The 23,964-nt window shown below is 42.0% G+C and overlaps 3 protein-coding genes across 9 annotated transcripts; 1 reads left to right on the forward strand and 2 right to left on the reverse strand.

Annotated features, from left to right (window-relative positions):
* Nucleotides 1-147: 147 nt before the first annotated feature.
* On the reverse strand, nt 148-5,580 carry LOC129589788 (uncharacterized). 3 transcript variants are annotated; one of them, XM_055484651.1, is made up of 9 exons: nt 5,347-5,580; nt 4,929-5,189; nt 4,186-4,631; nt 2,136-3,662; nt 1,610-2,014; nt 1,272-1,514; nt 755-1,135; nt 591-686; nt 148-502 (listed from the first exon to the last, which is right to left on the reverse strand). In XM_055484651.1, exons 4-8 carry the CDS (start codon nt 3,610-3,612, stop codon nt 619-621), a joined length of 2,574 nt encoding a protein of 857 aa, XP_055340626.1. In that variant the 5' UTR covers nt 3,613-3,662; nt 4,186-4,631; nt 4,929-5,189; nt 5,347-5,580; the 3' UTR covers nt 148-502; nt 591-618. The 3 variants fall into 3 exon arrangements, with proteins under 3 accessions (XP_055340626.1, XP_055340625.1, XP_055340627.1); XM_055484650.1 differs by having other exon boundaries at nt 4,186-4,634; XM_055484652.1 differs by having other exon boundaries at nt 1,272-1,510; nt 1,606-2,014; nt 4,186-4,634.
* A 1,013-nt stretch (nt 5,581-6,593) lies between these two features.
* LOC129589797 (mucin-12-like) lies at nt 6,594-18,312 on the reverse strand. Of its 3 annotated transcripts, none has more exons than XM_055484669.1 (10): nt 18,058-18,312; nt 12,467-13,165; nt 9,896-10,720; nt 9,233-9,505; nt 8,748-9,163; nt 8,435-8,677; nt 7,917-8,336; nt 7,593-7,837; nt 7,067-7,492; nt 6,594-7,008 (listed from the first exon to the last, which is right to left on the reverse strand). In XM_055484669.1, the coding sequence occupies exons 1-5, from the start codon at nt 18,104-18,106 to the stop codon at nt 8,889-8,891; spliced, it is 2,121 nt and encodes a 706-aa protein (XP_055340644.1). In that variant the 5' UTR covers nt 18,107-18,312; the 3' UTR covers nt 6,594-7,008; nt 7,067-7,492; nt 7,593-7,837; nt 7,917-8,336; nt 8,435-8,677; nt 8,748-8,888. The 3 variants fall into 3 exon arrangements, with proteins under 3 accessions (XP_055340644.1, XP_055340645.1, XP_055340647.1); XM_055484670.1 differs by having other exon boundaries at nt 7,917-8,354; XM_055484672.1 differs by lacking the exons at nt 7,593-7,837; nt 7,917-8,336.
* LOC129589798 (uncharacterized) lies at nt 14,303-17,081 on the forward strand. Of its 3 annotated transcripts, none has more exons than XR_008690656.1 (3): nt 14,303-15,791; nt 15,852-15,984; nt 16,621-17,081. XR_008690656.1 is itself a non-coding variant. In XM_055484673.1 (2 exons), the coding sequence occupies exons 1-2, from the start codon at nt 14,770-14,772 to the stop codon at nt 15,868-15,870; spliced, it is 1,041 nt and encodes a 346-aa protein (XP_055340648.1). In that variant the 5' UTR covers nt 14,303-14,769; the 3' UTR covers nt 15,871-17,081. The 3 variants fall into 3 exon arrangements, 1 of the variants encoding a protein (XP_055340648.1); XR_008690657.1 differs by having other exon boundaries at nt 16,777-17,081; XM_055484673.1 differs by having other exon boundaries at nt 15,852-17,081.
* Nucleotides 18,313-23,964: the final 5,652 nt, after the last annotated feature.

A 23,964-nucleotide genomic window follows, 5' to 3' on the forward strand; every position in this document is an offset into this window, starting at 1 on the left:
TTTTGACAGGCAGATCTTCCGGCAGCTTACTAGGTTTAAAAATCTTCATTGAATACACTGAATCCGGCCGTTTTATATCGTATAAGATGACCTGAAACTATCGTCGGTTGTATCATAAGATGCAAAGTACATTCCAACGATCGAGTATTATCATATCATAAAATTATTTATTTTTGTAAACGTAGAAACCACAATGTTTACACTTGTGAAATTAAGTGCCCACAAATGCAAATCTGTATAAAAGAATGTTTCAGTGTTTCAGCAAACAAAATAACAACTATGAAATATCTCTGGTGCGCTTGTGATTAAATGAGCGTACAACAGTACATAAGTACAGATAAGCTCAGCGCTTAAATGGAGCATTGTTTGGTGACGTTTGTGATGCTGAAAAATTTAGATTGGGTATTATCGGGAGTCAGCTGCCAGACCACAAGAGGTTGAAACGCTTGTCCAGTTTCTTGTGTTATTTGTGCCAGGTCATTCAACAATAGCGTTCAAATGCCTACATAAACAAATCAAATCATCAGCAACATACAGCAGGGCAATTTTGCATGCACAGCTACTGATGGCAGGCAATCATTACTGCGTACCTTCTAATTATGGGAAAGGTCAGTAATATTAATAAATGCCCTGAGCCGGTTGCAAGTGTCCTTTGCGCGTTGTACACACGCCGCCTCCTTCTTCTCCTGAAAATTTGCAAGGCTAATCTGTAACCATCGACTATAGCCTGAAGAATGCAACACGCAACACTGACCTTGCTTGGTGGTAATATCATCCAGTGCAATGGCCTGCTTATGAGAGGAGCAACGACTGCTATGATGTGCGACAAAATTTACGGTGAAACTATCGTCGACGTCGAATTCTACGGTTATGTTTTGCCACTGGTTGGCCGGCAATGCTAAATCTGTACGCCAAATAACTCGGTCTGGGATACGATTTTCGTTGCCCTTTCCTATGCGGACATCCAGGAAATAGTTGTCGGCTTCCTGGTTACCGATGACCGGAACGCCGGTTAAATTGTAGCTGAATGTGAGCTGATAATGGGAGCACTCTCTAACGGTAACGAGCGGGGTACGCAGCAGGGCTTTGCCGGCGACAGACCCGCACCGTGATAAGGCTTGCATGTTTTTAGGAGCTAAAACAGTAGAAGTACAGAAGTTACTTAAAAGACAAGCTACGTAAATAATGAAAGATGGCGTTGTAATCGTGCTGATTTAATTATGCGGGTGAAAGCTGAAATAAACAAAGCGTTCAGATAAAATTCGACGTACAGCGCTGTACAATGTCGAACTGGTATCGTTGGGAACTAAACTTCCGCTCCCAGTTTCGGCACCAGTATACGGACTGCGATGATGACGGTTGGGATGAGCCAAAGGTGCAAGTCAGCTTAGCCATGTCTGACTGCGGGAGCGGTTTCCAATCAGGGCATCGAAGTTCAGGGCAAAGAGGCTTAGCCGGTGTCGTAAGCGATGTTGTTGTACTGGGAGTTGGCATTGTACAATCCGTTTTTCTTCCTGCAAAACAATTAGCATTTTAATTAGTTCGGGTATTAGTAGGCTAGTAGCTGTATTCAAGTATTATGTGCAAATGAAATGCACAGTTAACTCGCCTTGTTTAGTAACAATATCGTCAATTGCAATCGTTTGCCGCTGAGTCGAACAGCCGTCATTGTGGTGAGCGACAAAGTTGATCGTGAAGCGTTCATCCGCCGCAACTTCGAATACCGCAGAGGCATGTACCCATTGGTCGGTAAAATTGGTTTTCGGGTAATCAGACATCTTCCCCCAGATGACGGTATTGTCAGCAGGAACTCTGGTTTCGTCTGGTTTACCGATTCTTACATCCAAGAAGAAATCGCTACGTGGAATAGCGGAAAGTTTGTATTTGAACGTGACGTTTAAGGTTAAGCACTCGCTGGCCAATGTCACGGGTGTGCGAAGGACTGCTAAGGCTTCTCGCGAATTTAGACTACTGCTCCTCGAGCACCTCGATATGGCGAAAAAATTTTTCGGATCTAAGACAATAAGTTACGGATAAGTGTTACATAAAGCCAAAGACAGGATTTGATTCCGAGACAATAATGACATTGTAATACTGAAGCATTTTAATTTTTGTATTCCTGATCAGGAACTCACCTGCGGGCAAAGAAGTGACATCAAAAGCAAAACTGTAGTAGTCAGCTCTTCTTTGCCACTGTGGGCACCAGTAAACGTTCTGCGAATTAGCGGGTTGGGAAGATCCGAACTGGCAGTTTAACCTATTCGCGATATTGCCATTCGGAGTCGCCCACTCAAGCCCACATTGGCTGTTCAAAACGTCACAAACAGATTCAATCGGTGTCTGAGTAACAGTGGTGCCTGATTGTAGTGTGGAATTATGCAAAGGGTCAAGGGTAGTACTGAAGAACACAGTAGAATTGCCCAGTGGATCGCTGGTAGTATTGAAGAAAACTGTGGAATTATCGAAAGGGTCATCGGTAGTATTGGAGGACACAGTAAAATTGTCCAGAGGATCACTGGTGGTATTGAAGGAAACTGTGGAATTATCGAAAGGGTCATCGGTAGTATTGAAGAAAGCAGTAGAATTGTCCAGTGGATCGCTGGTAGTATTGAAGAAAACTGTGGAATTATCGAAAGGGTCATCGGTAGTATTGAAGAAAGCAGTAGAATTGTCCAGTGGATCGCTGGTAGCATTGAAGAAAACTGTGGAATTATCGAAAGGGTTATCGGTAGTACTGAGGAACACAGTAGAATTGTCCAGTGGATCGCTGGTAGTATTGTAGAAAACTGTGGAATTATCGAAAGGGTCATCGGTAGTATTGAGGAACGCAGTAGAATTGTCCAGAGGATCACTGGTGGTATAGAAGGAAACTGTGGAATTATCGAAAGGGTCATCGGTAGTATTGAAGAACGCAGTAGAATTGTCCAGTGGATCGCTGGTAGCATTGAAGAAAACTGTGGAATTATCGAAAGGGTCATCGGTAGTATTGAAGAAAGCAGTAGAATTGTCCAGTGGATCGCTGGTAGCATTGAAGAAAACTGTGGAATTATCGAAAGGGTCATCGGTAGTATTGAAGAAAGCAGTAGAATTGTCCAGTGGATCACTGGTGGTATAGAAGGAAACTGTGGAATTATCGAAAGGGTCATCGGTAGTATTGAAGAACGCAGTAGAATTGTCCAGTGGATCGCTGGTAGCATTGAAGAAAACTGTGGAATTATCGAAAGGGTCATCGGTAGTATTGAAGAAAGCAGTAGAATTGTCCAGTGGATCGCTGGTAGTATTGAAAAAGACTGTGGAATTATCGAAAGGGTCATCGGTAGTATTGAAGAACGCAGTAGAATTGTCCAGTGGATCGCTGGTAGTATTGAAGAAAACTGTGGAATTATCGAAAGGGTTATCGGTAGTATTGAGGAACGCAGTAGAATTGTCCAGTGGATCGCTGGTAGTATTGTAGAAAACTGTGGAGTTATCGAAAGAGTCATCGGTAGTATTGAGGAACGCAGTAGAATTGTCCAGTGGATCGCTGGTAGTATCGAGAGATAACGTGGAATTTTCGTAAAGATCGCCGGTTGTGTTTGATGGTGGAGTGAAAGCTTGTGTTGGTTTGGTCATTGGAGATGTGTTTGTCGCCGGAAGTGTTGTAGTTGTACAAGTGACTTCTCCTAAAATTTTCATCAATGCCGATTTTTTTTTCATCAATGCCGATTTTCATCAATGCCAATTTTTTAAGCATTCAAAGCGCCTAGTACTACCCTATCTTAAAACAAAAAAAGAACTGTTTTTGAGGGCGATGAAAAAAGAAATTCCTGCCAGTAGTTGCTTCGATCACATGTTTACTCAAAAAATTAATATAAAAAAACGAGCTACCTGCGTTGATCACAGCAACTTATTTCATAGCTGCATTATTATGTATAATATGAGGGCGACGAAGAATTGTCAAAGTCCATGATTACGTAAATTTGATTGGGTACACACTACACACGCATGTTCAAGTTAACATTACCAATAGAACTGGGTCGCTATAGCATAATATTCTTTATAGGCAGTAGCCACCAAAATAACATAAGTTACTAGCGGAACATAGGATAATTGTTCTGTAATCATTCCTCTTATTCGTACGTGTCTATACTACTCCGACTCTTATGCTTGTTATATTTTGTATTTTCTTACTATTGCAATACTTACTAGCGATTGCTGTCTCGATTCCGCGAATGTCAATCGAATTTGCTTCATTTGTAAGGCAGGAAAAAAGTTTATGGTGAGCAAAGAAATTAAGAGTGAACTCCTCGTAGACAGTGTACTCGACGACGACATTTCTCCAGATATTTGAACCCGGGTGCTGATCATAATCCTTCTCGTCGCCCCAAATTCGCCGATTGGGAATGAAGTTAGACGCGGTGTTCTTTTTATAATGTATCACCAGTTCGAGGTAATGCTCCAGGTCCGCGATATCATCATGGAAGGCTGGCTTTGAAGAAAAGCGATACCAAAAAGACGTCCGTAGTTTACGGCAACCGTCGGGACGGTATGCTAACCTCCGCCGAGATGAGCGATTTGCCGGTCAGGATATTCAGTCTTTCCGGAAACGTCAGGTTTTCTGTAACAATTTGACTGCGCGAACCAACGGTAGACTGCTGCAAATACGAAGACGAAAATTACAAAGAAATAAAATTGTTAAAATTAGATTAATGTGCGAATACAAATATATACAATGTACTATTCCACAGATGGCTGCAGATACGGTATATGTCCTCACGCGCAGCACTAGTTTTCGGCCTGGGCAAGGCCAAAACTTGCCAACTGCCCGACGAAGATGTTATAATTCGTAGGATGTTATAATTCATGCTGTACTGTTTGTTGCTAAGTTTGCAGCTATACATAAAATCTAGAAACTGCGCCACTGCGGCTAATACAAATGCAAGCAGTACATGTTTGGGAGCCGTTAGATGATGGGAAATCGTTTCCATTATAATTACGAAGTTCAAAGCGGAAGGGAAACAGTATCGATGACCGCTTCCAGAATGGGCATGCATCCAGAGTTTCCATGTCGTTGTTGTACGGGTTCATAAAATCCATATTGCAGCTGAGCTTGAGGTCGTCCGCCGTCGGCAGCGGTATCCATTCGTAACAGCTGTGCGGATAGGCGCAGCTTTCATTGCCATTTGTCTTGGATTTCTGCGTTGTTATTCCTGAAACACAAAACGATGCGAATCATGCGATACATCCCACTGACATACGGAGAAAAATAATTAAAAATGTGTATTTTGTTCTGTATCAATTTTACAGTGACCTAGATACAAGCAAAAATCTGTAAACATTAAACTTCCAATTGGATGGACCTCTTACCCATAATCAGAGAAATAATGCAGATAATCGGCAACGAAAAATGGCCTGCCATGGTCCGAGTAGTAAGTACATGTATTTTATATGTAATTAAAAAACCTTGAACACCTTTCTTGGATTTAATACTGCGTCAAAGATCCGCAGTCAACCGCATAGGTCACAACTTCGGTACAACGTAAGGGTATCACTTTAAGAGTCTATAGTGTAGTGTCATTTTAAGCCCGTGCTCAGAAGCCGTCTAACAGTTCAAGACCACAAATGAACTGTCGAACATAGCATAAATTAAGACATACTTGTAATGGATTCTGTGCATTTCGCTGTTTTGACATTTTTACACTTTGCTCGCCCACGACACTCCAGGAGTCTGTCCTTGAATTTTGCAACCACACTCCAGGATACTCACTGCTTCGTGACGCCCACAGTACTTGTGGAAGTCACGTTCGGATAATCCAGGTTAATGGATGAGAATTTTACTGCTTGCGGTCATAACATTATATGCCGAGTGAAGCCCGGTTGCCTCTACTGGCTCCACATGTTGCAAAGTTTTAAAAGGTACTGCAAGAATTTTTACCAGTAATAAATTGATGTGGGCACTCAAATCATTCCTTGAATTTTTTCCATTATAATTTAGCATTTGTAATAAGTATCTGCACCCGTTTACGCAACCTACGCAGGCGTTCACGTTCCCAGGCATAATAAAGCGTACATATTAATTTTGTATGTGCTGCGATTCTCGTGTCTGTACACTGCTTTTGGCATGCCGGGCAATCGTATTCTTTTGAAATGTTTGTTAAATGAAAATCAGTGTTTTTAATATGAACTCATTGCCGGTTTAAGCTCCTCTTCATCCATGGCAAAGCAATGACCATCGAAATTGGTTACAGTTACAAACATATTAAATTTTTAGATACTGTATGTACACTGGAGAAGTACGAGTACTCGCATAATCGTATCAATTGATAATGGTTTACATTTGCAATTCCTTTATGTTACAAGTTTTATTTAGATTCAGATGTAAATTTTGTAATTAGATGTAGATTTAGATGTAAAAGTTAACATTCCAATGCTTTTCTAAAATTTTTAGAAAAGCATTGGAATGCTAATTTTTTTGAAGACTTGACTACGAGTAGTACTTTTTTGAAAATTAATACTATTCGATTATTGTATTTACACAAAGTGACCGCCTAGTGGAGTAGCGCAACATCAACACGGAATTTTGCGTTCTTCATGTACCTACTTCATGTATTCGTTAAAACATACAAACATACAACATTTCCGTCGCAGTCCTGCCTAAACAATTATATACTGTAATAAATTCGCTATGCCAAGGTAAGCGTGCAGTTAACGATAAACACTAATAAAAAACTTTGTTAGCAACTTCCACAGCGACTGCCATTGGATGGTGCGTGCTGCATTGACACACATCCCATTTCACGAAACACTACGGTGACAACTCTGACAATGAATGTCTGCGGATTTTATCTGTGTCTAAATTCGTTGTTTCTTCAATTACAACGGTATCAGCAGTACTTTCGCTTGTCTCGAAAGCGTCTGTTGTCGAAATCAAGTCTTTTGTTGTTCCATCCGTTTCATCCGAGCCATCAGCAGACGTCGTATCTTCCGATCCAGTTGTGCTTACGGTATTGCATATTTCGCCCTCAGCTTCTGTAACAGATAGAGCATAACGGCGCTTCGTTTAGGCGCGTGACGGAAGAGCTCTAACCTTTCAGCGTTGTGATATCGTCGATGGCTGTAGATTGACCTTTGACTGCACATCGGTTGCTGTGATGTGCTACAAAGTTTACCGTGAAACTAGCGTTTTCCGCAACATCAAATTCTGCGGTCACAGTGTAATTTCCCATGCTAATATTGCCTTCCATCAGTTCCATGTAATCCGCTCTGCTGCCCCAGATTACTCGATCCGGAATACGAGATTCACTACCGTTCCCGATACGGACGTCCAAAAAATAATTCTCCATCTCGTTGTCAGTAATCACCGGGGTGCGGGAGAATTGTAGGAAGAATGTAAGTTTATACCGGGCGCATGGTCCGACTGTAACGACTGGAGTTCTCAGCACAGCTTTCCCTTGAACGCTGGCGGACGAAGTCCCCACTGAGCATTTCGAAACTGCCTGCATGTTTTTGGCCTCTGCAGACAGATCCGTTACTTGTACAGTCTGATGTATTATAAACGATCTTCGCAAATGAAGCTATATTCGAAAGAAATATCATCGTGAAGTTATGTTTACCTCGTTGTGTAATTTCGAACTGGTGACGAAGCCAACTGAATTTTCGCTCCCATTTTGTGCACCAACTAACGCCCCGACGCTGCTGGTGACTGGGAAGCGCCGAAAGAGCATACCAACTTTGAGGATTCCGATGCCGGTGGCGTATTCCAGATGGCGCACAAAAAGGTCAGGGCATAATTTCGGAGCTGGTGTTGTTGTCCATGGGGTGGTTGGTGGCGGGGTGGTTGTGCAGTCTGTTTCCTCGGCTGCAATTAAATAGGGTTCGAATCTGCTGTCAGCGCGTTTTCGACAAAAACAGTGTTTGCTCGAGTAGAAAGAACAAACCTTTCATCGTGTTTATGTCATCGATGGCTATGGATTGACCTTTGATTGTACAACCGTTGCTGTGATGTGCTACGAAGTTTAGCGTGAAACTGTCGTTTTCCGCAGTATCAAATTCTGTAGTGACATTGTTATTCCCCATGCTTATCTGTCCCTCTTCATAATCCGCTCTGCTGCCCCAGATTACTCGATCCGGAATACGAGATTCACTGCCTTTCCCGATACGGACTTCCAAAAAATAACTATCCATCTCTTCATAACTAATCACCGGTGTGTGCGAGAATTGTAAGGAAAAAGTGAGTTTGTAATGGGCACAGGCACCAATGGTAATGACAGGAGTCCGCAAAAGAGCTTTTGCCAAGACAGTGCCGGCAGACGAGCTTCCCACAGAGCATTTCGAAACTGCCTGCATGTTTTTGGACTCTGCAAATAGATCCGCCACTTTCGCAGACAATATTGAAAAAAAACTGTTGCAAGCAAAGGTTTTTCTCTGGCAGTATTACTGTGCAGTTCTGGTCTACCTCGTTCAGTAATGTCAAATTGGTGGCGAAGCCAACTGAATTTTCGCTCCCATTTTGTGCACCAACTAACGCCCGACGCTGCTGGTGACTGGAAAGGGCCGAAAGAGCATACCAACTTAGAGTTTTCCGATGCTGGTGGCGCATTCCAGGTGAAACATGAAAGGTCAGGACATAATTTCGGAGCTGGTGTTGTAGTCCACGGGGTGGTTGGCGGCGGGTTGGTAAAGCAAATTCTTTCCTTAGCTGTAAAATGGGTTTTGAATCCGCTGCCAGCAGGTTTCCAGAAAATAATGCGATAGCAAAAGGTACAAACCTTGCAGCGTTACAATATCGTCGATGGAGATATTCCGTCGATTTTTCAAGCAATCGTCATTGTGATGAGCAATAAAGTGAACGTTAAAGATCTCGTTTGCTGCGGCCGTGTACGTCGTCGAATTGAAGAGAAGCTGGTTGGTCAAATTACCGAAATCGGTCGGATAATCTTGACGTTTGCCCCATATAACTGAGCTGTTTGGTGGGATCCTGCTTTGCCTGGCCTGCCAATTCTTACGTCGAAGAAATAATTGTTGTCGAAATCTGGCGGTGCGGCAAGCATGTAGTTGAAGCTGATGTTATAAATCACGCATTCCTTGACTTGCACAGGCGGTGTATGTATTATTGCTGCAGCTTCCCTCATTGGTGAGCTGCTCCTACGAGAGCACCGTGAGACAGCAAGAAAATCTTTCCCGTCTGAAAAAACATATCCATGCAAAAATGCAATTAACATTTATTATCGTGTTGGTCTGGTACAAAGTTTACTTGTGGGCGATGGAACAATATCATATACGAAGTTTAACCACGGAATCGTCCTCTGCCAATTTATGCACCATCGGATGTTCGGCACGGTAGCAGCTTGCGGCGATTTTCCAAAACCGCAGTTTAATTTGTTGTCGGTAGCAGAGCTCAACGACACCCATTCATGTCCACATGGTGAATTTTGAATAGGACAAGCAGCAGTAGTCGAATCGGTTGGCGTGGAGTAATCGTATGAAAAGGCTGTAGAGTTGGATGTTGTCTCCTCTGACGTTGTATCTATAGGATAAACTAGTCACAGTTGTGTTATGGGTACAATCCCCGAGCAGGATAGCATTGAAGAAGTGTTTTTGCTTTAAATTCGTTTGTTTTAGTACTCTTTTTGTACTTTCATGTGATACCCATTAAAGGTCAGTACACGTCACAGTTGACATTTAACTCGAAAGTCGTACAGTAGATCTGTCGTGGTTTCCTTAACCGACACTTTGTATGATTGTATCAACATTTACGGTATCGCTTTATCCGTATCCAGCAAAATAAATGTAGACGATTCATTGCTGGTGATATCGCCTAAGCTGATCGTATCGGCCGATTTGGTGACTACGGTATCTGGTGATGTTTTCGTTTCGACAAACACCGTGGTTGAAGCATTGCCTATAATTTCAGTACCTGTAATTTCATCTGGATCTAGTGTCGTTTCCTCCAATGCAGGCGCAGTTTCGACTAGCTCAGGTGTCGTTTCCACAACTGGTGTTGGCGTGGTACTGTCCGTCTTAAGGGTGTTTTCCTCTGCTAGCGTCGTTGTTTCTTCTGGCACCGATGTCGTTTCTTCTAGTTCTAGCGTGGTTTCCTGTGGGACGAGCGAGGTTTCTTCGGATATTGTTGTAGCCTCCTCAGATGCAGGTGTGGTACTGGTTTCCCCGGGAGCAGCTGTGGTCTCCTCTGGGACAATTGTGGTGTCCGGTGCGGGTGTAGTTTCCTCAGGTTCAGTTGTGTTTTCTTCGGGAGGAGATGTGGTTTCCTTTTGGACAATTGTGGTTTCTTCCGGTGCGGGTGTAGTTTCCTCAGGTGCAGTTGTGGTTTCCTCGGGAGCAGATGTGGTCTCTGCTGGAACATTTGTGGTTTCTTCCGGTGCGGGTGTAGTTTCCTCAGGTGCAGTTGTGGTTTCCTCGGGAGCAGATGTGGTCTCTGCTGGAACATTTGTGGTTTCTTCCGGTGCGGGTGTAGTTTCCTCAGGTGCAGTTGTGGTTTCCTCGGGAGCAGATGTGGTCTCTGCTGGAACATTTGTGGTTTCTTCCGGTGCGGGTGTAGTTTCCTCAGGTTCAGTTGTGGTTTCCTCGGGAGCAGATGTTGTCTCCTCTGAGACAATTGTGGTTCCTTCTGGCGCAGGTGTTGTCTCCTCGGGTTGAGGCTCTGTTTCCTCGGGACCAGGTGTGGTCTCCTCAAGTTCAGGAGTGGTTTCTGATATAGATGTTGTACAGTGGGCTGATGGGACTAAAATGAGCCATAAGGCAACTCGCTTAAATACCGGTAAGTATCTATTGTCGCGGCAGAGGCAGCACCCTTCATTGTCGATAAAAAATTGCGTTAGTTTCCTTCACGATCAAGATTTCACAAAAAGGTGCTAGATTGAAACGGTTTGAAGTAGAAAATGGACAGAATGCTCAAATGTTCAGCTGAAATCATACGCTGCTGTGCCGCACACTGTATGTTATAGTTATACTGAACTGGTTTCACATAAAAATATCTGGAACTCTATGGAGCAGCTCTCACAAATTTGCCATTGGACAGAAGACACAGTTAAGAGAAGAATGAATTTCTGAAATTTCAAAATTTCTGCAGTTCAAAAAAATTGATGGAACCCTGGTTAGGTACAGGAATGAACATCATATTTATCGTTATGATTATTGTTATTATTATCGAACAACAGTTGCCGCGAACTCACAAGAAAAATTTCCTGGTTTACGAGATAAATTTGTAGACGATCGATCTATACTTCAAGTATAGTGTGACTTTCAGCCCATCTGAACGCACTTGAATTATGTTTGACCAAGAGTGTATCTGTACTCTATGGGATAACCCCTAGAGTACGTGCAGTCTTGGTTTGACCATCGCTCTTCAGCCGGGTGTTTGCGCACATGTACAGATTGCACGCCCGTATACCAATAAACCTCTCGTTACATACACTTCTTTATTAAAATTACTACACTTCTCTATAGCATACAACCTGTAAGGAACAGAATTGGCTCGCATGTTTTAGCATGGGGGGATTCTCTTTATAACATTCACCTCTTTATAAGCCTTACATACACTTTCCGCGGAACCGAATGCACCTTAACAAGTATAAAGAACCTCTGAAGTCTGAACAACATTCAGCTCCGGTTAAATACAGCTGCATACAGGTAGCGGGATGCAATCTGATGTTATCTTAACATCCTGAACTAATATGGAGCAGAATTAACGTTGCTTGCGTTATTGTATTACAATTATTATTACAATATGCAGAAGTCCATATAATTATCTCAACAGAATAATTTTATTTTACCAGTCTTCACTACTAATCATACTTTATGATGACCTTAAACCGAAGTTGGTATTTCTTAATGTGCTCGTATGTAATACAAATTTGTAAAGTACGACTACAGATTACAGATTCTTAGTACGATTACAGATTACAGATTACAGATTACAGATTCTCGTACTACAGATTCTTGCTACTGCCTTATGTTGCAAAATGCATTTATAAAATACATGTACTGCGACGCCGCCCATCCCAAATTATAGCAGTGCTCCTGGGGGCAGTTTCTCTTTATAAAATACACCTCGGTATAACATACGAAACGGATGAACCGTGCCTGTATTTTATGGAGTTGTTTTACTGTAATATGCAACTCATTTAACGCAAAAACGTTATATAGTGATGCCAAACATTGTCTGGGAATTCCAGAAAGCTGAAATTCCATTGAATGTACCGTTGATACGAGTACATTTGGCGCTACATATACTTCGTATGTCGTTTCACTTTCTATTAAGCGGAGACGCTTTAGGACGCATGCGATTGTATTTAAAAACTGTATTAATTGTAGCAAGAGAATTATTTAAAATTAATGATAGATGCGAAGTAAACTTCGTAGCTTTTCTGCAAGGCGGTTAGCATGATACGTACGTGCGGGTGCTGTTAGCTCAGTGGTAAAACGCATTTTACGGGAGTGAATGAATCTTTCTGCGTCAGAAATTTACCTGCTATTTTGGTGTCGATGCCGTCTAAATCTATAAATGTTGTATTGCAGGTGTCGCCGTGATGCGCATAAAAATTAATGGTGAACTGGTCGTCCGCTGCATATTCTGCTTGGATCCGCGTCCATATATTTGGACCAGGAAAGGTTGTGTAATCGATTGCGCTTCCCCAGATCTGCCAGGTCGGGATGAACCCATCCGCGTCATCCGCGGAATGATGCACTACCAACTCCAGAAAGTAATCTTCGTCGGGGTCACCAGTGAATATCGGCGTAGCTGACAGCCGGTACCAGAAAGTGGTCTGGAGTTTGACGCATCCATTCGGTCGAAATGCAGCCGACCTCATAGTGGCCGATTTTCTGTTAGGATGGAAGGAGGTGGAACCAGCTTTGATGTAGCACCTTGACTGCGCAAACTGGGAATAAATCCTGCTTTCGATTTCTGCGCTTTTTTCGTTGGGAAAAATCTTAAACTGATACGGATACAGCTGATATGATCGAAACCAGCCGGGACATGCATAATTGTCCAGTATTGCGGTGTTAACATTGGTCTGCTCGACGCTATCCAGATCACAGCTCAGTTGATCGCCACCGAAAGGCAGTGAACCCCAGTTATAGCACTGTTCCCGATAATCACAACTACTTCTGGTTTGTTTTATGACATTGTTCTGGGGCCAAAACGAGACGCTTTTGCAGGAAATATCTAAAAATATTGATTTCGGTGCGCTTATAACGTAAATTTTGATCCGGGTTGGAGTATTGTCATGCAACAGAATTGCTAAATACCGCAATGGGCCTTACGGCTAGATTTAATACTAATTACTTCAGTCATGCCTGTTAAAGGGGTTACGCTGATTACGCGCGAGTAATCGCATTTCTAATAATGTTTTTGCTTCCGGCAACGTGAAATGTTTCGGAAATCGGAGACTGACGCCCTGCGATGGACAAAGAAAAGCCTAGTCACGGTTGTGAAACCGACGGATGCATCCCGGCCGGAAGTCGGGGTAAGCAGAGCGGCCAGTTATTTGTGCACCCCAAGGTACCTTTACTGAGCGAAGCGAATTCATCATAGAAATACCAGATGAGGCGAGTGAAAACTGCCTTACTAGCAGAACACAACGGTCACTATCTAGATAAGCAGAAGTAAGACTAACAATTGCAAGCATCGACGTAGACATCGCTAGCACCAGCGGCAGAAAGCTCGTACAGGGAAGTGCAACTAGGGCGAAGAAGAATACATAGACTGGAAGCTCTAAGAGAACATAAGGAATGAAAGTAAATAAGTACTCATAGCGCGGCCCTGAATGAGGCAACGCAGATCCTTCTGCAACTTGTCACATCCTTTTGCACATGTTGTTGGCTAATGCCCCAGTCCATGTACCGGTATATAAGTACGAGCGCGAGCGTTACTGTCAACAGACAAGATTCTCCTAAAAAGGAAATTCGTCCATTATTATTGGCTAGCGGCGCAACCTAAGCCATCCCGCTTGTAGAGTTGCTAGCCGTCAGCGTCTGCATAAGGTATATAAGCAACTGCCTGCACAAAGTGCACAAAATTGCTCGTATCCTCGCCGTTAGCATGGAAATTTTGTTCTGACTTCGTTTTTCTGTGACCTTAACAATAACACTGTTTCGATGTTTAATTAACTCCCAAAAGTACAGTTACGTCGTTGTTATGCGTAGCTAATGCAATAATGGCATTTAATGCTGAAAGCATTAAATGTCGTTAACGCAGAGCTCTCGTAGTGCTTGGCAACGAAACTTAAGCAGTTCGTTGAAAGCTAAAAGTATAGTGCAGGGCGTAGGGCTGTTGTGAGAAAAACTATCGTAATACTGCATTTTGAGGTTTTGCTTGTATATTTCGCGCAAGTCATCACAGCTCGAAGTCATCCAGAGATTGTACGAAAGTACTTGGCTAAAGAGATCAGCCTTCGTCATACACTAGGGCCGTTCGATTACATGCCGTTACCTAATTTTGTCGTTTCCTCTCTTGGTGTACGACCTAAGAAAACCGGCGGTGCGAGGTTAATCATGGATCTTTCGCGTCCGGTTGGGGATTCCGTTAACGATTCCATTTGTCCAAAATTGTATTCAATGAAATTCTGTTCTGTAGACGACGCAGTCAAGATCGTTACTCGTCTCGGGAAAGGCGCTCTAATGGCCAAAATGGACCTTAAGCACGCCTTTCGTTTAATTCCCGTCCGGCCCGAAGATTGACATCTTTTAGGATACTCGTTTGATGAAAAATTCTACTTTGATGTTGTTCTTCCATTTGGTTGTCGTTCGTCTCCAGCGATATTCGATCGAATGGCATCCTTCTTACACTGGATTATTGTTAATGTCGGCAAATTCCCTGATGTTCTACATTACATGGACGACTTCTTTTTTGCCGGTGCTTGCAATTCGCTGATCTGCAGGCTTGCTACGGAGTTGATGACACTCTTGTGCGAAGATCTTGGAGTGCCGTTAGCTCCAGAAAAGACGGAAGGACCATCTTCGCGGTTAATTTTTCTCGGTATCTGTATCGACTCGGAAACACAAACTTTATCTATTCCAGATTCGAAAGTGCAGGAGCTGCAGAATGAGTTCATTATTTTCTCCGCTAAGAAATCCTGCTGCAAGCGTGACCTTCTCAGTTTAATCGGCAAACTTAGTTTTGCAACAAAGTGTATTCCTGCCGGCAGGATTTTCTTACGGCGGATGATAGATACTTCGCAATCGGTTAAACAACTTCATCAGCATCTGACGTTAACTCGTGAATTTCATGCAGATCTTCAGTGGTGGATTCGGTTTTTGCCTCAGTGGAATGGCACTACATCGTTTCTTGAACCCGAATGGACTGATTGCGCCGCCATGAAAATTTTTACTGACGCATGTGGTTCCGGTTGCGGTGGGATATTCGGTTCTCAGTGGTTTTATATCGCCTGGCTAGACAGTGTACGCCAGTTAGAACCGCATATAACCTGGTACGAAATGGCTCCAATCCTTTTTGCTTGTTCCGTTTGGGGAGTACACTGGCATGGGAAACGGCTGACCTTTTACACCGATAACCAAGCAGTAGCTCAGGTTTGGAGTAAATTTTCTTGCAAGCATCCTGGCGTCATGCATCTTATTCGTGCCATTCACTTCGAAGCAGCACGCTACAATTTTCATTTGCGAATAAACTATCTTCCGGGTTGTGTGAATTTAGCGGCCGATGCCTTATCTCGACACGAGATGGTCAAGTTTTTTAACGTATATCCGACAGCCTGTGCCGAACCTAACACCGTCACGCCTGATTTTGATGCCTTTCTTCCTAGCCTTGCCGATTCTAAACGGTCACGTTTGAAGTATTAACCCTGCTGATTTTTTGTTATGTTTATTACTAATTGTATTCATTCTTGTTTCAGGATACCCAATTGCGCATAATGCGCAGTTTAATTGCACTATTACGTCCCTTTTGCGAGCTCATTTAGCCCCTTCAAGCCGTCAAGCTTATGGAGTTGCATTACGCTGCTTCAACCATTTTTGTTTGCTCTTCAAGTATTGCGCGATGCCCGCGGATTCTCATGTCATTCGGGATTTTTTAGCATATTTATATCAGAAAGGTCTTTCATGTGCAACGGCACGTGTTTATCTTTCTGCAGTAGTGACCCATCACTTATTAAACGGATATACCGATCCCGTCCCAGACAAGCGGTTTTTGACGTTTATGTTTTCCGGGTGGATGAGAATCCGTAGGCAACCAATTCGTAAACGCGATGGAATTACTCTGGACAGGCTAACCTTTTTATTGCGCTATATTTCTTCAATGCCTGTTCCTCCGCACACTATTGCTATGCTTCGCGCTGCCTTATGTCTTTCTTTCTATGGCTTTCTTCGAGTTTCCGAATTTTGTGCACCAAAGCAAACAGCCGTTTCAGGTTCAACTCTTCTACGATCTGATATAGTTTTTTCTGATTGCTGTATTCGGCTCACTTTAAAAATTTCGAAATCGTCTCAGTTGATCCCTGTCACCGTTCTCCTTCCTAGCTTACACAGTGAAACCTGCCCAGTACTTAACTGTCGTACCTATTTTTCGTTTCGCGATCGTGTTCATACTTCTACGTCTCCTCTATTTCTTTTCCCTGATGGACCATTTCTTACTCGTCAATATATGTCTTCATTATTAAAACGAAGTCTGGGCCATGCATATTCTTCTCACTCCATAAGAATTGGTGCAGCCACTACAGCAGCCGCTGCCGGAATTCCTGTAGAGCAAATCCGCATGCTTGGACGATGGTCGAGCGACGCAGTTTATCGTTATATTAAGTCTGATTTTTGTCATATTTCCAGATTGCTTATTCGGATGTCATCTCTGCAGTAACCGGTTTATTAATATTTTTCTCATCCGTTTTTCTTCCGCTCCGGGTTGGGGGTTGCGTTCCGTTTGGGGTGTCCGGCGCGGTTTGTGTTGATTTGCCAAGCGACCTGCGGTTGCCTTTCGTCGTCAGTGCACCGTACGGACATCGCGCGGCGTAGACGACAAGCCCCGGTATCCTCAAGCGGCAAAGATTTACTTCCGAGAGCTCGATAAGCGTTAATGGCATTTAATGCTGAAAGCATTAAATGTCGTTAACGCAGAGCTCTCGTAGTGCTTGGCAACGAAACTTAAGCAGTTCGTTGAAAGCTAAAAGTATAGTGCAGGGCGTAGGGCTGTTGTGAGAAAAACTATCGTAATACTGCATTTTGAGGTTTTGCTTGTATATTTCGCGCAACCCTCCCACCCGGCCCCTTGTTGATCGGTGTCATTCATCTCGTTGTTTCTTATTGTGTGCATTTTTTACGGTGAATTATGGTGATTAAAGGGGTGTCCGGCGCGGTTTGTGTTGATTTGCCAAGCGACCTGCGGTTGCCTTTCGTCGTCAGTGCACCGTACGGACATCGCGCGGCGTAGACGACAAGCCCCGGTATCCTCAAGCGGCAAAGATTTACTTCCGAGAGCTCGATAAGCGTTAATTTATTATAAAAACAACTGTACTTAGTATTCATCATTCTACTGTGTTTCTGCAAATTGGAACTGTAGTTTGGGTTAGACGGTTTACGCATTTTTTCAGTCGATTTTCAGTAAGTCGGTTTATGTATTTTTTCAGTTACCCTACGAGTAGGCATTTAAGACTAACGTGATTCCATCAAAACAATTCTTGGCAAAAAAATACTGTATATTTGGTATTTAAAAACCAGTCATTTGTGTTAGTTAAAAAACAAATATTGCATGTACTGTACCTTGCATGTAAATGCATGTGTGGCATGTAAATGTCAAAATTATGGCGTTTCGCAGAGATCGCAGCAACAGGTTTCCGTTGACCGTAAAAATAGCGAGATTCAATCAATATGATAGTTTAGAATGCAAACCGGTGCATTGGAACATCTTTAATCAAAGTTCATGAGAAACTCATGCAATTAAGCTTTCATCACAATTTCCACATGGAAAATGATAATTATGGAATTAACTTTACCGAATCATTTTACCTTTATTTTTACCGAATCATCATTGCGGAAAAAAATACTTACCGACCTACCGGCAACACTTACCAACAAAATTATGTATGCTGGATGTGACCGTTATTGACTTACCCACAAAAGAATAAGCAGCGCAGAAACAAAATACCGATAATAACTGCATTTGTTAATCAATGAAAGGATAGTATAGTTGCTTTTTATCACGAGCGCTCTTTAAATACCGTCATACGTATTGCATAAACCGTCATGAACACTGCACTGCAGTTTGCGTATTCCTGCTAAGAGCTAAGAATCATCTGCTTGTGTATCATGATAATAATTAACACTTTCATTCGAAACGTAACAAAACATAAACTTGGACTTCCAAGTGTGCTGTATATGTATTTCAACTGACGTGGCTTTTATCTGTGCTTCTTTCAGCGTATTATCAATGGCTATTATGACATATTATGCTTTATTTACTTTCCGCAATGTGCGGATGCCGCTTTACGGTATCAGCTTGTTGTCTCATCATTATCATAATCTCTAGCCATATTTCAGTCTACCGCGGTAATTTTGTTTCGTTTAAGTAATAGTTTCGGTGACAGAATGACTATTTCTTCGGCAGCGGGGTAAAGCCGGAGAATAATTGGCGATTGATAATTTATTTTAGATAATCAATAATATATTTACGCATCATTCGAATCCACTCGTCGCAATTTTTACTGAATGCCGTCTATTTATGTACAAGGTTTTGGCTTTCTCCGGTCACCAACGCGTTCTAAATTGTTAAAAGTGCAAAAATTCCAAGATTATTAATTTCATTTTCGGAAGTCGCCAATTTTAATCTACTCATAATCTTTTAACGTTTACTCATAAATGTGCCAATTACAAGCTCTAAACTCACAAAGCAAACAGGTCACTCTGTAACATGTTACCTGGAGGACCGGCGACCAGTTGTTAAGGGGACCGGCGACCAAAATCAAACCAAAAAAAGTATAAAATTTTCAAAATTAAACAAAAAAATTTTCCAATAGCCTAAACACCCAAAGGTTTTCACCTTAGGGTTAAAGTCTCCTTTGATGGAGTTTGGCTACTGTAGTTGCTATAATAACAATCAAATATTTAATGTTAATTGCCTAGCCTTGTGGTAGTACGTCTGGCTTTAAGATTGTATGTCCTGGGTTCGATTCCTAGGTGGGTAACTTATATCTCATAAAATCAAACCAAAAAAAGTATAAAATTTTCAAAATTAAACAGAAAAAAATTTCCCAATAGCCTAAACACCCAAAGGTTTTCACCTTAGGGTTAAAGTCTCCTTTAATGGAGTTTGGCTACTGTAGTTGCTATAATAATAAAAATAATAATAATAATAATAAATGAATAGGTCGTTTCAGTGACTGGTTCAGAAATACGGAAGTACAGTGAAACTTCTCTACAACATACACCCTCCGTTCCAGGCTTTCTGAATGTTACAGAGGGGTGTATGTTATGCAGAAGCACTGCACCCCAGGGGCACTGCCCTCAGGGGCTCAGGGGCAAATCCTCCGGAGGGTGTTTCTTAACCAAAACATTAACAAAATATCGGAATATGGACATTATTCGGTGTAAACGTTGGTTTTGCTGCCCTTTTGGACGCCTGGAGCTGGATGATCCGGTACTATAAAGATTAAAAACAGAAGCCGGAACTTTCTTTTAGAGACACCGAAATGGTTTTTTTCTCCAGCCTAGCCAACCGTATGTTACGCAGGGGGTGAATAAGCCGGTAAAACTGTTACCGGTTCCATAAAATAAAGGTGTATGTTATAGCTGTAAAGGGGTGAATGTTATACAGAGAACTGCCCCTGTGTTATAGTCTACCGGACGGTTTGGTTCCCAGCCTCATGCATGCAGTAAAGGGGTGGATGTTATAGGAAGGTGAATGTTAAGAGGAGTTTCACTGTATAGCAAAGGAATAAGCTGGGTCACCCAGCACATGGATCACATGAGCAATTAGTTTTTGCCCTGTTAATCCGATCAGATAAAACGCGTTTAACGTATTCCCGATTGGCCCTGTATCTCAACGTTCCTTAGCAACACACGTAATATTCTTAAATCATAATTGGTGTTAATATATGTAATAATAAGTTTTCCGTCCCGGATTTCTGTGCCGATTTGTTAGTGTTAAATACATGATCTGACTGCTTGCACTCCGCAAGCTTCTGGTTGTTCCTCTTTCCAGCTCCATAATCTGACGGGCTACGTGTCGGTGGAATGGCATTACCCCTTCGAACACATGCTCTCAGATAACAAGAAGCAAAACGTACATGTGTACAATACATACTTTGCCATAATCATCCTACTGTGTTTCTGCAAATTGGAACTGTAGTTTGGGTTAGACGGTTTACGCATTTTTCAGTCGATTTTCAGTAGTGGATTATGGCGATGAAATTAATAAATAATCTTATCGCCATGATACAGGCCTACCGTGTATGACATCAAATGTTAATTATTAACATTTGACGAGCAATAGCAGAAGAGCATTTACCCATAAAAAATTTACGAACATGGCAGACATGAAATGGAGACGAAAGCGTGATGAATAAACCTCTCTGTCATAAAATTTATTATTGTTCGCTGATAATCATCTCGCGCTCGATCATCATAAGTTAAGCGCTTCGGAAACTTTCGAATTTTCGCCATTTTCCAAGTTGCGACTTAAACAAAACACGCAGAAGCAAGGATTACAGCATTACAGTGCAGTCATTAAACCGAAAATTTAATGAAATATGTATTAGCTGAATAATGCTACTCATATCCTTTTTGTTAGATTTTCAGTGCTGCAGGAGTGTCCAGTAGTAAAAATAACAGCATAGCTTTTTAATCATGTTTGTTGAGCGAAGCTCGCCTTGCATATATTGAGAAATTAAATTACAACCAGCATAGCTCCAAAACAGCCCATAATAGTCCGTTATATGTAGTCGTCGATTCTTTTGCGGATTGTGGGCGGCTGCAGAAACTTTGCAAGGGTGACTGATTGGCTGCACACACAATCCAGCTCCTCCTACAATCGTTCAATCCTACTAGCAAACAATCACAAAATGTCGTATTTCTTTGTAACAACTGAGCAGATGTCATTTGTTTTCGAATTACATCTTACGTAATAGTGAATAATTTTGAATTGAAAATGAACGATGGGAATGCAGTTCTCCATCATTCAAAACGCAATAACCATTTTAATCACGGCAGGTTTCAGCTATGAATTAACTGCACCTTCGATGGTGTATCGCTATTGGTTGCAAAAGTTCTGCGTAACATCACACAATGGTGATTTTACAATCGACGACTGTAATGGACTAATAATTATAAGAATTTTCAATTTTGTGCGGCAAAAAGATCCATCACGGATTGCAAGCAGCTGCAGGGCTTTGGCTTCGGCAAATCGTTATAGTACTAGGCAATTCTTTTTTGCAACAACTACAAATAAAGAGGCAAAACTGATCGAAATCCGTAAAGTTTAAAGATTGCAGGAGAATCTTGAAGCCAAAAACAAAAATTTCTTACCTTGCCGCGTTTTTATGTTGTCAACGGCAATAGATTGTTTTGAACTGGAACAACGTACGTCATGATGCGCGATGAAATTCAGAGTGAACGTCGCGTTAGCGTTCACTCCGAAACAAACACTGGCATTCATCGGCTGATTTGGTTGCACTACTGCATAATTTGTTGTTGCCCAGATCACAGACTCTGATACACTTTCTTCTATCCCTGTTCCAATCCTGACATCCAGATAGTAAGTGCTGTTTGGCATACTACCAAAGGTGTATGTAAACGTCAGCAACAAGACCACAGATTCTCCCGACTCAATCACAACAGCAGGCGTGCGCAGTACAGCTTTGTACGCATTTTGACTTGTGAGATGCCGGTTTACTATAGAACACTGCGAGATTGCCTGCATGTTGTTTCGACCTACAAGCAAAAAACAGTAACGACAGATAAATCTTGTTGTACATGAGCTTACGTACCGCTTGCGCAATGTCGAACTGAAATCGTAACCACTTGACCTTTCGCTCCCATCTGGAACACCAGTAGACGCCATTTGTTCCTGATGGCTGAGAGCTTCCGAGGTTGCAGTTCAGTTTATTATGGAGGGAATCCGGCAAAAGCAAGTTGTCCGTGCAGTTTAAACTGCCACATAATGATGGGGAATTACCGGAACTGGTCCTGGTGTAGTAGCCACAGTAGTTTGGCATAACGATCCGGCTACGTAAGACAAACCGTTCTCAGTTGTCAAAATTGTTAAGTTTCTTAGAGAAACCGAATGCAAGAGAAATTTCACATCGTAATTTACCAACCTTTTAACGTGACAATGTCGTCAATCTCAATTGTTTGCTGCTTTCTACAGGGATCATTTTACCTTTATTTTTACCGAATCATCATTGCGGAAAAAATACTTACCGACCTACCGGCAACACTTACCAACAAAATTATGTATGCTGGATGTGACCGTTATTGACTTACCCACAAAAGAATAAGCAGCGCAGAAACAAAATACCGATAATAACTGCATTTGTTAATCAATGAAAGGATAGTATAGTTGCTTTTATCACGAGCGCTCTTTAAATACCGTCATACGTATTGCATAAACCGTCATGAACACTGCACTGCAGTTTGCGTATTCCTGCTAAGAGCTAAGAATCATCTGCTTGTGTATCATGATAATAATTAACACTTTCATTCGAAACGTAACAAAACATAAACTTGGACTTCCAAGTGTGCTGTATATGTATTTCAACTGACGTGGCTTTTATCTGTGCTTCTTTCAGCGTATTATCAATGGCTATTATGACATATTATGCTTTATTTACTTTCCGCAATGTGCGGATGCCGCTTTACGGTATCAGCTTGTTGTCTCATCATTATCATAATCTCTAGCCATATTTCAGTCTACCGCGGTAATTTTGTTTCGTTTAAGTAATAGTTTCGGTGACAGAATGACTATTTCTTCGGCAGCGGGGTAAAGCCGGAGAATAATTGGCGATTGATAATTTATTTTAGATAATCAATAATATATTTACGCATCATTCGAATCCACTCGTCGCAATTTTTACTGAATGCCGTCTATTTATGTACAAGGTTTTGGCTTTCTCCGGTCACCAACGCGTTCTAAATTGTTAAAAGTGCAAAAATTCCAAGATTATTAATTTCATTTTCGGAAGTCGCCAATTTTAATCTACTCATAATCTTTTAACGTTTACTCATAAATGTGCCAATTACAAGCTCTAAACTCACAAAGCAAACAGGTCACTCTGTAACATGTTACCTGGAGGACCGGCGACCAGTTGTTAAGGGGACCGGCGACCAAAATCAAACCAAAAAAAGTATAAAATTTTCAAAATTAAACAAAAAAATTTTCCAATAGCCTAAACACCCAAAGGTTTTCACCTTAGGGTTAAAGTCTCCTTTAATGGAGTTTGGCTACTGTAGTTGCTATAATAATAAAAATAATAATAATAATAATAAATGAATAGGTCGTTTCAGTGACTGGTTCAGAAATACGGAAGTACAGTGAAACTTCTCTACAACATACACCCTCCGTTCCAGGCTTTCTGAATGTTACAGAGGGGTGTATGTTATGCAGAAGCACTGCACCCCAGGGGCACTGCCCTCAGGGGCTCAGGGGCAAATCCTCCGGAGGGTGTTTCTTAACCAAAACATTAACAAAATATCGGAATATGGACATTATTCGGTGTAAACGTTGGTTTTGCTGCCCTTTTGGACGCCTGGAGCTGGATGATCCGGTACTATAAAGATTAAAAACAGAAGCCGGAACTTTCTTTTAGAGACACCGAAATGGTTTTTTTCTCCAGCCTAGCCAACCGTATGTTACGCAGGGGGTGAATAAGCCGGTAAAACTGTTACCGGTTCCATAAAATAAAGGTGTATGTTATAGCTGTAAAGGGGTGAATGTTATACAGAGAACTGCCCCTGTGTTATAGTCTACCGGACGGTTTGGTTCCCAGCCTCATGCATGCAGTAAAGGGGTGGATGTTATAGGAAGGT

Source organism: Paramacrobiotus metropolitanus, unplaced genomic scaffold (assembly GCF_019649055.1).
Source record: "Paramacrobiotus metropolitanus isolate TYO unplaced genomic scaffold, Prichtersi_v1.0 Parri_scaffold0000037, whole genome shotgun sequence".
NCBI lineage: Eukaryota > Metazoa > Tardigrada > Eutardigrada > Parachela > Macrobiotidae > Paramacrobiotus > Paramacrobiotus metropolitanus.

Excerpts from the sequence above, each read along its gene's own strand:
- LOC129589797 (XM_055484672.1), bottom strand. The coding sequence starts at position 18,106 with ATGCAGTTATTATCGGTATTTTGTTTCTGCGCTGCTTATTCTTTTGTG. Across the intron at positions 13,166-18,057 it reads CGCTGCTTATTCTTTTGTGG|ATATTTCCTGCAAAAGCGTC; the intron begins GTAAGTCAATAA and ends CAATATTTTTAG. Across the intron at positions 9,506-9,895 it reads AGATCCAGATGAAATTACAG|ATACAACGTCAGAGGAGACA; the intron begins GTACTGAAATTA and ends TTTATCCTATAG.
- LOC129589788 (XM_055484651.1), bottom strand. The coding sequence starts at position 3,612 with ATGACCAAACCAACACAAGCTTTCACTCCACCATCAAACACAACCGGC. Across the intron at positions 2,015-2,135 it reads TGTCACTTCTTTGCCCGCAG|ATCCGAAAAATTTTTTCGCC; the intron begins GTGAGTTCCTGA and ends TTATTGTCTTAG. Across the intron at positions 1,515-1,609 it reads CGATATTGTTACTAAACAAG|GAAGAAAAACGGATTGTACA; the intron begins GCGAGTTAACTG and ends ATTGTTTTGCAG.
- LOC129589798 (XM_055484673.1), top strand. The coding sequence starts at position 14,770 with ATGGCATCCTTCTTACACTGGATTATTGTTAATGTCGGCAAATTCCCT.